Source organism: Nerophis ophidion, linkage group LG01, assembly GCF_033978795.1.
Source record: "Nerophis ophidion isolate RoL-2023_Sa linkage group LG01, RoL_Noph_v1.0, whole genome shotgun sequence".
Classification (NCBI taxonomy): domain Eukaryota; kingdom Metazoa; phylum Chordata; class Actinopteri; order Syngnathiformes; family Syngnathidae; genus Nerophis; species Nerophis ophidion.
The window spans coordinates 18,736,953-18,749,796 of NC_084611.1; the positions used below are offsets into that span (position 1 = coordinate 18,736,953).

The 12,844-nt window shown below is 38.7% G+C and overlaps 1 protein-coding gene across 6 annotated transcripts in view; it reads right to left on the bottom strand.

The window, feature by feature from the left end:
* The window catches only part of trpm3 (transient receptor potential cation channel, subfamily M, member 3), a 400,472-nt gene that overhangs the window by 131,869 nt on the left and 255,759 nt on the right, over positions 1–12,844 (bottom strand). For all 6 annotated transcript variants that reach the window (XM_061897816.1, XM_061897779.1, XM_061897795.1 and 3 more), the window contains exon 10: positions 6,535–6,635. In XM_061897816.1, the coding sequence (XP_061753800.1) occupies positions 6,535–6,635 (101 nt within the window). The remainder of the gene's footprint in view (positions 1–6,534; positions 6,636–12,844) is intronic.

Genomic DNA, 12,844 nt, shown 5'->3' on the forward strand with positions numbered 1-12,844 from the left:
AATTCTAAAATCATTTTTAAGGTTGTATTTTTTCTCTAAAAGTGTCTTTCTGAAAGTTATAAGAAGCAAAGTAAAAAAATAAATGACGTGAAGACCAAGTCTTTAAAACATTTTCTTGTATTCTTTTGGAGTTTTGTCTCTCTTAGAATTAAAAATGTCAATCAAAGCGAGACCAGCTTGCTAGTAAATAAATAGAATTTAAAAAATAGAGGCAGCTCACTGGTAAGTGCTGCTATTTGAGTTATTTTTAGAACAGGCCGGCGGGCTACTCATCTGGTCCTTACGGGCTACCTGGTGCCCGCGGGCACCGTGTTGGTGACCCCTGGTGTAGGCATACTTAGCCACAGTTTTAGTCCCAACTAAAAGGGATTATAGTCTCAATTTAAATCAATACTGTCCAACTTTTGAGACATTTATACGGCGGGTCTCTGTGTGCCGACTGCATCTCTCCAAGTCAATGTTGCGTTTGAGTGATGGGAAGAAAAGCTCTGACTTACTCGGAAACAAGTCATTTGGTGCCACTTGCTGATTTGCATGTGTACATTTTAGGTCACAAATGTACATTTTTAACTTGTCTCTAAAGAATCTATACCTTTCTGTTCGTGTCAATACGATAATTGACGATACGGCATGTTTGTAATGTATCAATAAATGAAATTATTAATAGGTAAGTTTAGCTAAACTGTCCAACAAAATTAAAGTGCAAATGAAAATACAGCTTTACCACTTTAGTCATAATTTTTGTGCTTAAGGAATTTTTCCAGACTTTTTCTGTTTGTTTGACATTGTCACTACTGCCACAAGTGGTGGAAAAGTGTATTACAACTGGGTACCGCTGCGGCCTATACCGACCACAGCTGAGAAACAGATATTTTTTGGCGGCCCCGTACAGGGCACTCCCGGTCCAACAATTGTTGAGAAACACTGTTATTACAGATCCTATTGAAAAAAAAAAAACTATAATAAACATCCAGGCTTTTGATCGGTTCTTCAAAAAGGAACGGCTCTCTTCAAAAAGCCATAAATCCCATCTCTACTGTCCAACCTTTTGAGAATATTTTAACAGTGGGTCTCTGTGTGCCGACTGCATCTCTCCAGGTCAATGTTGCGTTTGAGTGATGGGAAGAAAAGCTCTGACTTACTCGGAAACAAGTCATTTGGTTCCACTTGCTGATTTGCATGTGTACATTTTAGGTCACAAATGTACATTTTTAACTTGTCTATAAGGAATCTATTCCTTTCTGTTCATGTCAATACGATAATTGACGATACGGCATGTTTATAATGTATCAATAAAGTAAATTATTAATAGGTAAGTTTAACTAAACTGTCCAACAAAATTAAAGTGCAAATGAAAATACAGCTTTACCACTTTAGTCATAATTTTTGTGCTTAAGGAATTTGTCCTGACTTTTTCTGTTTGTTTGACATTGTCATTTATGCCACAGGTGGTGGAAAAGTGTATTACAACTGGGTACCGCTGCGGCCTATACCGACCACAGCTGAGAAACAGATATTTTTTGGCGGCCCCGTACAGGGCACTCCCGTTCCAACAATTGTTGAGAAACACTGTTATTACACATCCTATTGAAAAAAAAACTATAATAAACATCCAGGCTTTTGATCGGTTCTTCAAAAAGGAACGGCTCTCTTCAAAAAGCCATAAATCCCATCTCTACTGTCCAACCTTTTGAGACAATTTTAACAGTGGGTCTCTGTGTGCCGACTGCATCTCTCCAGATCAATGTTGCGTTTGAGTGATGGGAAGAAAAGCTCTGACTTACTCGGAAACAAGTCATTTGGTTCCACTTGCTGATTTGCATGTGTACATTTCAGGTCACAAATGTACATTTTTAACTTGTCTCTAAGGAATCTATTCCTTCCTGTTCGTGTCAATACCATAATTGACGATACGGCATGTTTATAATGTATCAATAAAGGAAATTATTAATAGGTAAGTTTAACTAAACTGTCCAACAAAATTAAAGTGCAAATGAAAATACAGCTTTACCACTTTAGTCATAATTTTTGTGCTTAAGGAATTTTTCCAGACTTTTTCTGTTTGTTTGACATTGTCACTACTGCCACAAGTGGTGGAAAAGTGTATTACAACTGGGTACCGCTGCGGCCTATACCGACCACAGCTGAGAAACAGATATTTTTTGGCGGCCCCATACAGGGCACTCCCGGTCCAACAATTGTTGAGAAACACTGTTATTACAGATCCTATTGAAAAAAAAAAACTATAATAAACATCCAGGCTTTTGATCGGTTCTTTAAAAAGGAACGGCTCTCTTCAAAAAGCCATGAATCCCATCTCTACTTTCTAACCTTTTGAGACAATTTTTACAGTGGGTCTCTGTGTGCCGACTGCATCTCTCCAGGTCAGTGTTGCGTTTGAGTGATGGGAAAAAAAGCTCTGACTTACTCGGAAACAAGTCATTTGTTGCCACCTGCTGATTTGCATGTGTACATTTTAGGTCACAAATGTACATTTTTAACTTGTCTCTAAGGCAGGGGTGTCAAACTCATTTTCTTTGAGGGCCACATCGCAGAAATGACTGCTTTGAGAGGGCCGTTTTAAAAAAAAAATTAAAAAAATTTACATAAAGCATGCGAGTAATAACCTGTGATTAATCATGATTAATCAAAATGCATATGCATTTGAGTATTAGATTTGTTTATGCATTACTTGCTTTAAAATCATAAATAAAGGTGACAAGCAGATATTTAACTACCGTATTTTTCGGATTATAAGTCGCTCCGGAGTATACGTCGCACCGGCCGAAAATGCATAATAAAGAAGGATAAAAACATATATAAGTCGCACTGGAGTATAAGTCGCATTTTTGGGGGAAATTTATTTGCTAAAATCCAACACCAAGAAGAGACATTTGAAAGGCAATTTAAAATAAATAAAGAATAGTGAACTACAAGCTGAATAAGTGTATGTTATATGAGGCATAAATAACCAACTGAGAAGGTGCCTGGTATGTTAACCTAACATATTATGGTAAGAGTCATTCAAATAACTATAACATATAGAACATGCTATACGTTTACCAAACAATCTGTCACTCCTAATCGATAAATCCCATGAAATCTTCTTCCTCGATGTCGCTTCTAAACTACTCTGCCAACTCCAAAGGCATGCCGCTCGCTTCCGCTTGTCGTTTTCTGCTGCATATTTCACTACGTCCAGCTTGTAATCTGCAGTACATGATTTCCCTTTCGGTGCCATTTTTGTTCGGCCCTTCTCAGTTCTTATAAATTACCGCCAACGATAAAATGATCCATTTTAATAGCTACGGCAGTAGCATATAGCAGTTAGCATTCCATGACCCACAATGCACTTCTGCCATGACCCTCCCCCGCCAAATTCTTATTGGTTGACGTGTGTGTGACGATTGCTGACATTTTCTTCGTCTCTTCCGCAAATGAGATAAATAATATTATTTAATATTTTACGGTAATGTGTTATTAATTTCACACATAAGTGGCTCCGGAGTATATATCGCACCCCCCGACCAAACTATGAAAAAAACTGCGATTTATAATCCGAAAAATACGGTATTTGTTTTTATCTCACAAAAAGAGTTTTGCAATACATAATTGGAACGATCTGATAATGTTAAAGTTTAAAATATGCATTTTTTTTTTTCTGTCAAAATTGAAAGAAAGAAAGCATTTTGTAAGAAAACAATAAAATCCATCCATCCATTCATTTTCTACCGCTTATTCCCTGAAACAATAAAATACAAATTATTTTATTGAAACCCATTTTTTCCAGGCTTTCGCAGGCCACGTAAAATGAAGTGTCGGGCCAGAACTTGCGTTTGACACCTGTGCTCTAAGGCAGTGGTTCTCAAATGGGGGTACGCATACCCCTGGGGGTACTTGAAGGTATACCAAGGGGTACGTGAGATTTTTTTCTTAAATATTCTAAAAATAGCAACAATTCAAAAATCTTTTATAGATATATTTATTGAACAATATGTCAACAAAATGTGAATGTAAGTTCATAAACTGAAAAAAAAATTACAACAATGCAATATTCAGTGTTGATAGCTAGATTTTGTGTGTACATGTTCCATAAATATTGATGTTAAAGATTTTTTGTGAAGAAATGTTTAGAATTAAGTCCATGAATCCAGATGGATCTCTATTACAATCCCCAAAGAGGGCACTTTAAGTTGATAATGTGTAGACATTTTTATTTATAATTGAATCACTTGTTTATTTGTCAACAAGTTTTTATTTTTTATTTTTTTTATTTTTTTTCCAAATAGTTCAAGAAAGACCACTAAAAATAAGCAATATTTTGCACCGTTATACAATTTGATAAATCAGAAACTGATGACATAGTGCTGTATTTTTCCTCTTTATCCTTTTTTTTCAACCAAAAATGCTTTGCTCTGATTAGAGGGTACATTAATTAAAAAAATGTTCACAGGGGGTACTTCACTGAAAAAAGGTTGAGAACCACTGCTCTAAGGAATATATACCTTTCTAATCCTTCCTATGCAAAAACAAGAGTATAAAGAAGTCATAATGTCCAATTACCTTTGTTCATACTTCTGTCACTACTCAACTGCCAAAGAACTGTTGACACCTTCATATTTGTTGCCAGACATGGGTAGAGTAGCCAGAAATTGTACTCAAGTAAGAGTACTGTTACTTTAGAGATTTATTACTCAAGTAAAAGTAAGGAGTAGTCACCCAAATATTTACTTGAGTAAAAGTAAAAAGTATGTTGTGAAAAAACTACTCAAGTACTGAGTAACTGATGTGTAACCTGATTACGGCAACAAATAATGCACAAAACATAAAAATAGCAATGAGCAAATTCAGAGCCAGGAATATCTCTTAAGCAACTAAAACAATAATATATATTAAATAATAGTACGTTAAAATAAAAATTAAAACAATGGCACATTGAGCCACAATAACTTAACAGCACCATAGGCTCAGTAGGCATTCATTGATTTGATTGATTGATTGATTGATTGATTGATTGATTGATTGATTGAAACTTGTATTAGTAGATTGCACAGTACAGTACATATTCCGTAAAATTAACCACTAAATGGTAACACCCCAATAAGTTTTTCAACGTTTATCAATTACTTAATAAATGACCAAGTCGAGGTGATCTACCTCATATATACATACACACACATATCATTTATTCACACACATATCATATATGTATGTATAGATATATATATATATACATACATTTATATATACAGTATATAATTTATATTTATTTATTGTGCCGTTTTTGTTGACATGTCAAAGGTGTTTTAATGAATATACATGCATGTTTAACATATAAATTCCTATCTTTTATGACGACAAGAATATAAGTTGGTGTATTGCCTGATTCTGATGACTTGCATTGATTGGAATCAGACAGTATAGTGCTGATAACGTCCACGTCTCCAAATGGAGGAGAAAAAAAGTTCCTCTATTTTGTCTAAGACCACATGAAAGTCGTTGGTTTTTGGCATCTTATTTGTCCAGCTTCCATATTCGTTTTTATACACTTTACAAAAAATACATTGGCTGCAAACTCCATAGTTTGCTAGCTTGTTTGCGCTGGCTTTCGGAGACTCTTATTTTGTTACTCTGGCGCGATGGAGCGGCGCTTTTATTGTGAAGACAGGAACTGGGCGATCAGTCTTTAGGCTTTTGATGGGAAGTACGTTTGAAATAAAAAGTGTCTTTTTTCCTTGAAACTTTTATTATTAGATTGCACACGTACAATTGACCACTAAATGGTAACACCCCAATAAGTTTTTCAACTTGTTAAAATCGGGTCATGTGACCACCTGGCTCTGTTTGATTGGTCCAACGTCACCAGTGACTGCATGTGATTGGTGAAATGCAGGCATGCGTAGATTCTACTTTGAAGCTCTGTCATTAACCAAAACAAACATTAATAGATCGATAAAAAAGTAATGAGTAGCGAGCTGAATGTAGATAAATGGAACGGAGTAAAAGTAGCGTTTCTTCTCTATAAATATACTCAAGTAAAAGTAAAAGTATGTTGCATAAAAACTACTCTTAGAAGTACAATTTATCCCAAAAGTTACTCAAATAAATGTAACGGAGTAAATGTAGCGCGTTACTACCCACCTCTGTTTGTTGCTTCCTATACTGTGTATACTGTTATACTGTTTGATCTTGCACTGGTACTACTGTACTGATTCCTCTACCATAACTACTATAACTTATTGTGCAACTTATTAGTACAATTAGGGTACATCAGAGCTATTTAAATATTTGTATTTTTGGTATTTAGTGTATTATATTCTGCAACGAGGGTTTGGATCCCACTGTACATAATATCTGAAGAGCATTGAAAAAAGTATTTCACTGTGGTGTACTCTGCATGTGACGAATAAAACTTGAAACCTATTCGTGTCAATACGATAAGTGACGTTATGGCATGTTTGTAAAGTCTCGATTAAATACATTGTATAAAAATGCAAACATATAGAGTGTGTGTAGTATTCAAGAGTGTCTCACAGGCCACTGCTGCCCATAGATGAAGATCTGACTGCGGGCGATGTCAACTCGGTTCCAGGCCAGAGCCAAACTCAGCTGGTCAGGAGCTGAAGCGTTGGCACCTGAGAGAGGAGCAGATCAATCAGTGGCGGACTTTCAGGGTGTAGGCAATAGAACAACGATACTGATGATGCGCTTTTTTAGAACAAACACCACACAATCATAGGGCTGATCGCCTTGTTTGGTTTTGGTTGGATACTTTTTTGTCATTTAATCAGACCTGAATGGAACATTCCTGCAGGTCCAATAATGTAAATACAGAAAATATGAGTTAGTGGTCTGCAAAAGCAAATAACTGCCAATGTCTCTAATATACACTAAACTGGGTAAAACAAAAGTATTTCACATATGTGGCTGTAGGCAACCCACCGATGAGTTTTTTATTGACTACAAAAATCGGTAACTGCAATCGAAGCATCATCTGTGGACAGTACAGAGCAGTCATTGTTAATTTTTAACACCTTTACACACATTAACACCTGATCATCTTGGAAGATACGTCCAAGGTGAGCAGGTGTCGGACACCTCAGTCACCTTGGACTTATCTTCGCTCATCCATGCCGACTGGACACTGGCCGAGAGTGGAGTCGGCTGTCTTGGTTGCTTTGTTGGGTCTGCTCCTGTCTCTGGCCATGCTCCCTCCACCCCAGTGGACGAGGGCATGGAACACCGCAGAGGCCAACACAGTGGATATGTTTCTTTTAGTTTTTATTCATAGCTGTATGTATAAGTGTTTGGTTGTATCTGCTGCTTTAATGTCTTTAATGTCCTCTGTGTTCTTTGATGTTTGATGTTTCCCTCTTACACACATGTAAGAGGGATGTGTACTATGGCTATGAGTTGTTTTTTTCTCCCTTGGCCTCAGTCTGCACCCCCTCTCCAGGGCCCAGGCTTAGACCGATTTTTTTTTAATTTTATTTTAATCTTCTATTTTCTCCCATTCCCTCCCCACCCCCCCTTGTTTACCTGTATCTCACCTTTTTTGTAAGGGGCGCTGGAAGCCGGCAGACCCGTCAGCGATCCTGTTCTGTCTCCCTGTAATGTCTGATCTTGAATGGGATTGTGCTGAAAATTTTAATTTTCCTGAAGGAACTCTCCTGACGGAATAAATAAAATACTATCTAATCTAATCTAATCTAATTTCTTTTTTACATTGCAATCCACTTGAAATTGATCGCAGACGTGTGCCTCCTTCCATCCATCCATTTTGTACCGTTTACTCCCTTCGGGGTCGCGGGGGGCGCTGGAGCCTATCTCGGCTACAATCGGGCGGGAGGCGGGGTACACCCTGGACAAGTCACCACCTCATCGCAGGGCCAACACAGATAGACGGACAACATTCACTATTAATATGCAAATCATATTGAAAGTAGTCATGTGTCATGCCACCTACTCAGCGGCCTAGTGGTTAAAGTGTTCGCCCTAAGATCTGTAGGTTGCGAGTTCAAACCCCGGCCGAGTCATACCGAAGACTATAAAAATGGGACTCATTAACTCCCTGCTTGGCATTCAGCATCAAGGGTTCAGATTGGGGGTTAAATCTCCCAAAAACACTGCTGCTCACTGCTCCCCTCACCTTCCAGATTGCTAAATGGAGTAATGTGATTCGTTACTCCAGAGAAGGCGTCTCCACTGCTCTACAGTCCAGTGGCGGCGTGCTTTACACCAGTGGTCCCCAACATTTTTGTATCCGCGGACCGGTCAACGCTTAATCATTTTTTTTTCTTTTTTTTTTTTCTCTTTGTCATGGGACGTTTTTGTCATGAAAAGGGGAGTTTTTTGTGGTTGGTGCACTATTTGTAAGTGTATATTGTGTTTTTTTATGTTGATTTAATAAAAAAAACAAAAAAAAAATTGTTTCTTTTTTTTTTTTTATAAAAAAATTGTAATCTGGTGGTTGGGGACCACTGCTTCACACCACTGCATCTGACACTTTGCATTGGTCTCGGTGATGCATGGCTTGGATTCAGCTGCATGGCCATGGAAACCCATTTCATGAAGCTCTCAGCGTACTGTACGTGGGCTAATTGGAAGTTTGGAGCTCTCTAGCAACTGACTGTGCAGAAAGTCGGTGACCTCTTTGCACTATGCGCTTCAGCATCTGCTGACCCCTCTCTGTCAGTTTATGTGGCCTACCACTTGGTGGCTGAGTTGCTTTTGTTCCCGAACTCTTCCATTTTCTTATCATAAAGTTGACTTTGGAATATTTAGGAGCGAGGAAATTTCACGACTGGATTTGTTGCACAGGTGGGATCCTATGACAGTTCCACGCTGGAAATCACTGAGAGCGGCCCATTTTTTCACAAATGTTTGTAGAAACAGTCTCTATGCCTAAGTGCTGGATTTTATACACCTGTGGCCGGGCCAAGTGATTATGACACCTGATTTTCATCATTTGGATGGGTGGCCAAATACTTTTGGCAATATAGTGTCGGAGTAGGCCTGGCAAATAGCTACAGAACATCAGAACACTGCCATTTAGCTTCTTGAGCAAATATCTGGCCTTGTTGACGTGTTGCAATCAGACTGATAACAACAAAAAAATCCCAACAGCAAACAGTAAACCAGGGACGTGTTTGGTAGGTAAACGGTGTCATCTGTTTACACACTCCCTGTTATTAGAAACAAGATTAAGATCTGAGTTAGGATTGTCCAAGGTGTGTTCAAGGTCGGATGGTCCACTCAACACCACCAAACCAAGACCCTAGATTATTGATTTTTAATGTGAAAGCACCCTAACAGCAAACCAGTACTGCACTGTTCTGTATCAAGTTAGCAAATTGAGACACCTTGAATTCTCTAAAACAGGGGTCGGGAACCTTTTTGGCTGAGAGAGCCATGAAAGCCAAATTTTTTAAAGTGTATTACCGTGAGAGCCGTATCATATGTTTTAACACTGAATACAACTAAATGCATGCATTTTTTAAGTAAGACCTACATTTTTAGAGTATAAGTCTTATATTTTATATCATTTTTATTCTGAAGCTAACCATTAATAAATAAAATACTTCTTTGGCAACACTAAATTGGCCCTAGTGTGTGAATGTGAGTGTGAATGTCGTCTGTCTATCTGTGTTGGCCCTGTGATGAGGTGGCGACTTGTCCAGGGTGTACACCGCCTTCTGTCCAAATGCAGCTGAGATAGGCTCCAGCAACCCCCCACGGCCGCAAAAGGGACAAGCAGTAGAGAATACATGGATGGACTTCTTACCATTGATGTGACTTATTGAACAGGTGCGGTTGAAAACGGATGGATGGATTAAAATGCATAAGAATGGTTTATATGTTAAACGTTATTTTTAACACTGATTACTGGCGGAATTATTCATTACTAATCGTGTTAAGTAATGTCAGCTCAGATGTATCTGAGAGCCAGATGCAGTCATCAAACGAGCCACATCTGGCTCTAGAGCCATAGGTTCCCTACCACTGCTCTTAAACAAAGGAAAAGCGTTTTATTCTAGTGCAGTATTGTCTCGATACCAATATTTTGGTACCGGTACCAAAATCATTTAGGACATTTTTCAGTACTCTTGTAAATAAAGGGAATCCACAAAATTGCTTTAATTTTAACAAAAAAATGTACGGTACATTTCTTTATTGCAAATGTGTCCTTAATTAAGATAGTGAACATACTAGAAAACTTGTCTTTTAGTAGGAAGTAAACAACCAGAGACTTCTTATTTAGTCTGGTGTTGTTTCTCATTCTATTATTTTTGCAACTTTATTAATGACAAGTGCTTGAAAATTAATTATTAATCTACTTCATTTACTGTTAATATCTGCTTACTTTCTCTTTTAACATGTTCGATCTACACTTTTGTTAAACTGTGATAATCACTTATTCTTCTGTTGTTTGATACTTTACATTAGTTTTGGATGATTCCACACATTTGGGTATTAATCCCATACCAAGTCGTTACAGGATCATACATTGGTCTTTTTCAATCTGTCCAGGGACATATTTCCTGAGTTTATAAACAGGAAATAAATTAAAAAAACAAAACAAATGATGCCAAAAAATATTGATGTAATCATAGAAGTATCCATTAGATACGCTACTGTCTGGCTTGCCTCTGACAGTTTGACTATGTTTTAGTGTTTTCCTCTGCATTTTTCTTTGTTTCCTGTGTGTGTGTAGTGTTTCTTGTCAGTGCTCTTATTTTGTTGGTTTCCTGTCTTTCTCCCGAAGTGCTGTGTTCCCCCTCAGTTGCGGCTGATTGGCACCTGGCCACACCTGGTTTCAATCAGTCCGCTCCTATTTAGACATGTCTTCCCATCCAGTCACTGCTGGATTATTGTATTGTATGTCGCACTTGTCATTGCTACCTGGCGTGTCGTATCTTGTCGCGTCAATGCAGCGTTGCGGTAAGCGATGTTTGATAGCGGTTTTTAGCTTACTGCCTTTTGTTGCCTGCTTCTAGTTTGTTTTCTAAGTACAAGTACGACTTCTGTTTTCCATGCTAAAGTTCCTTTTTGTTTTCTAGATCCCATGCTAGCTCTTCTAGTTTGTTATCCGCCCATGTGCGTGCCTTTTGTTTGTACCCTTTGTTTGGTTTTGTTCTACTATTCTATATTAAAACCATGTTTCCTTAATCTATGCCTGCCTCTGTCTCTGCATCTTGGGGTTCGTCAACAACAAACTTTGACAGCTACAGTACTCGGTATCATTACAGTGGATGTTAGGTGTAGATCCACCAATACTGTTTGTTTACATTTTGACGCTGATGAGCTACGGTGTGTAATTAGGCATGTTTAGCTATTCCTTGTCCTGCAGGGATGATACTTGTAAGAAACGTACTTTATTTGTTGCCACGGAGGTGAGGATTAGTTATTTTGAAGTATGTAAAACACTGCCGATGGCGGCTGGACTTTAGCCGCTAGCTAACTAGTCATGCCTTAAAGCACCTCTCCCGGTGGGCATTTCAGTGTTATAACTTCACCTTTATTGTTAGTTTTTAAGCCAAAATGTGTAATTTCTCCTTTTTCTGTCCACACACTGTGTCTGTTTGTAAGTACTCCGTGAATGTGCACTGCCGAACATGCTCCTCTGTTTGTAAACAAGCAATGACACGATGTGACGAGGACGAGGGCGTGGGTGGTTTGGAGGACCGGTACTTTTCAGAGGCGGTATAGTACTGAAAATGATTAAGACCCGTGTTATTTTCGGATATCCCCATGTCTAGCATTAAAAGATTACAGTTGGTACAAAATGTGGCTGCTAGACTTTTGACAAGAACAATAAAGTTTGATCACATTACGCCTGTACTGGCTCACCTGCACGGGCTTCCTGTGCACTTAAGATGTGACTTTAAGGTTTTACTACGTACATATAAATTACAACACGGTCTAGCTCCATCCTATCGTGCCGATTGTATTGTACCATATGTCCCGGCAAGAAATCTGCATTCAAAGGACTCCGGTTTATTAGTAATTCCCACAGCCCAAAAAAAGTCTGCGGCCTATAGAGCGTTTTCTATTCGGGCTCCAGTACTCTGGAATGCCCTCCCGGTAACTGTTCGAGATGCTGCCTCGGTAGAAGCATTTAAGTCTCATCTTATAACTTATTTGTATACTCTAGCCTTAAAATAGACCCCCTTTTTAGACCAGTTGATCTGCTGTTTCTTTTCTTTGTCTCCTATGTCCCCCCCTCCCTTGTGGAGGTGGTCCGGTCCGGTGGCCATGGATGAAGTACTGGCTGTCCAGAGTCGGGACCCAGGATGGACCGCTCGTCCAGAGTCGGGACCCAAGATGGACCACTCGCCTGTGTATCGATTGATCCGCCTCCACTTTGGATGGGACTCTCGCTACTCTATTGGATCCACTTTGGACTTTATTCTCACGGTTACGTTAGATCCTCTATGGATTGGACTTTCACGATATCATGTTAGATCCGCTCGACATCCATTGCTTTCGGTCCTCTCCAAGGTTTCTCATAGTCATCATGGTCGACGTCCCACTGGGGTGAGTTTTTCCTTGCCCTTATGTGGGCCCTACTGAGGATGTCGTTGTGGTTTCTACAGCCCTATGAGGCACTTGGGATTTAGGGCTATATAAATAAACATTGATTGATTGATTGATTGATTGATTGATAATTAGTGTCACGGTACTATACTAATACCGTTATACCGTACAATCCTTGTCTACTGTAAAGGAACTTGAAGAAATCGTGTGTGTGTGTGTGTGGACAAAAATTCCCAATGAAGCCACCATTCTGAGACTACAAAGTGCTCTGCACACGCATTACATGCTGTGATTTCAGACTGAGCCC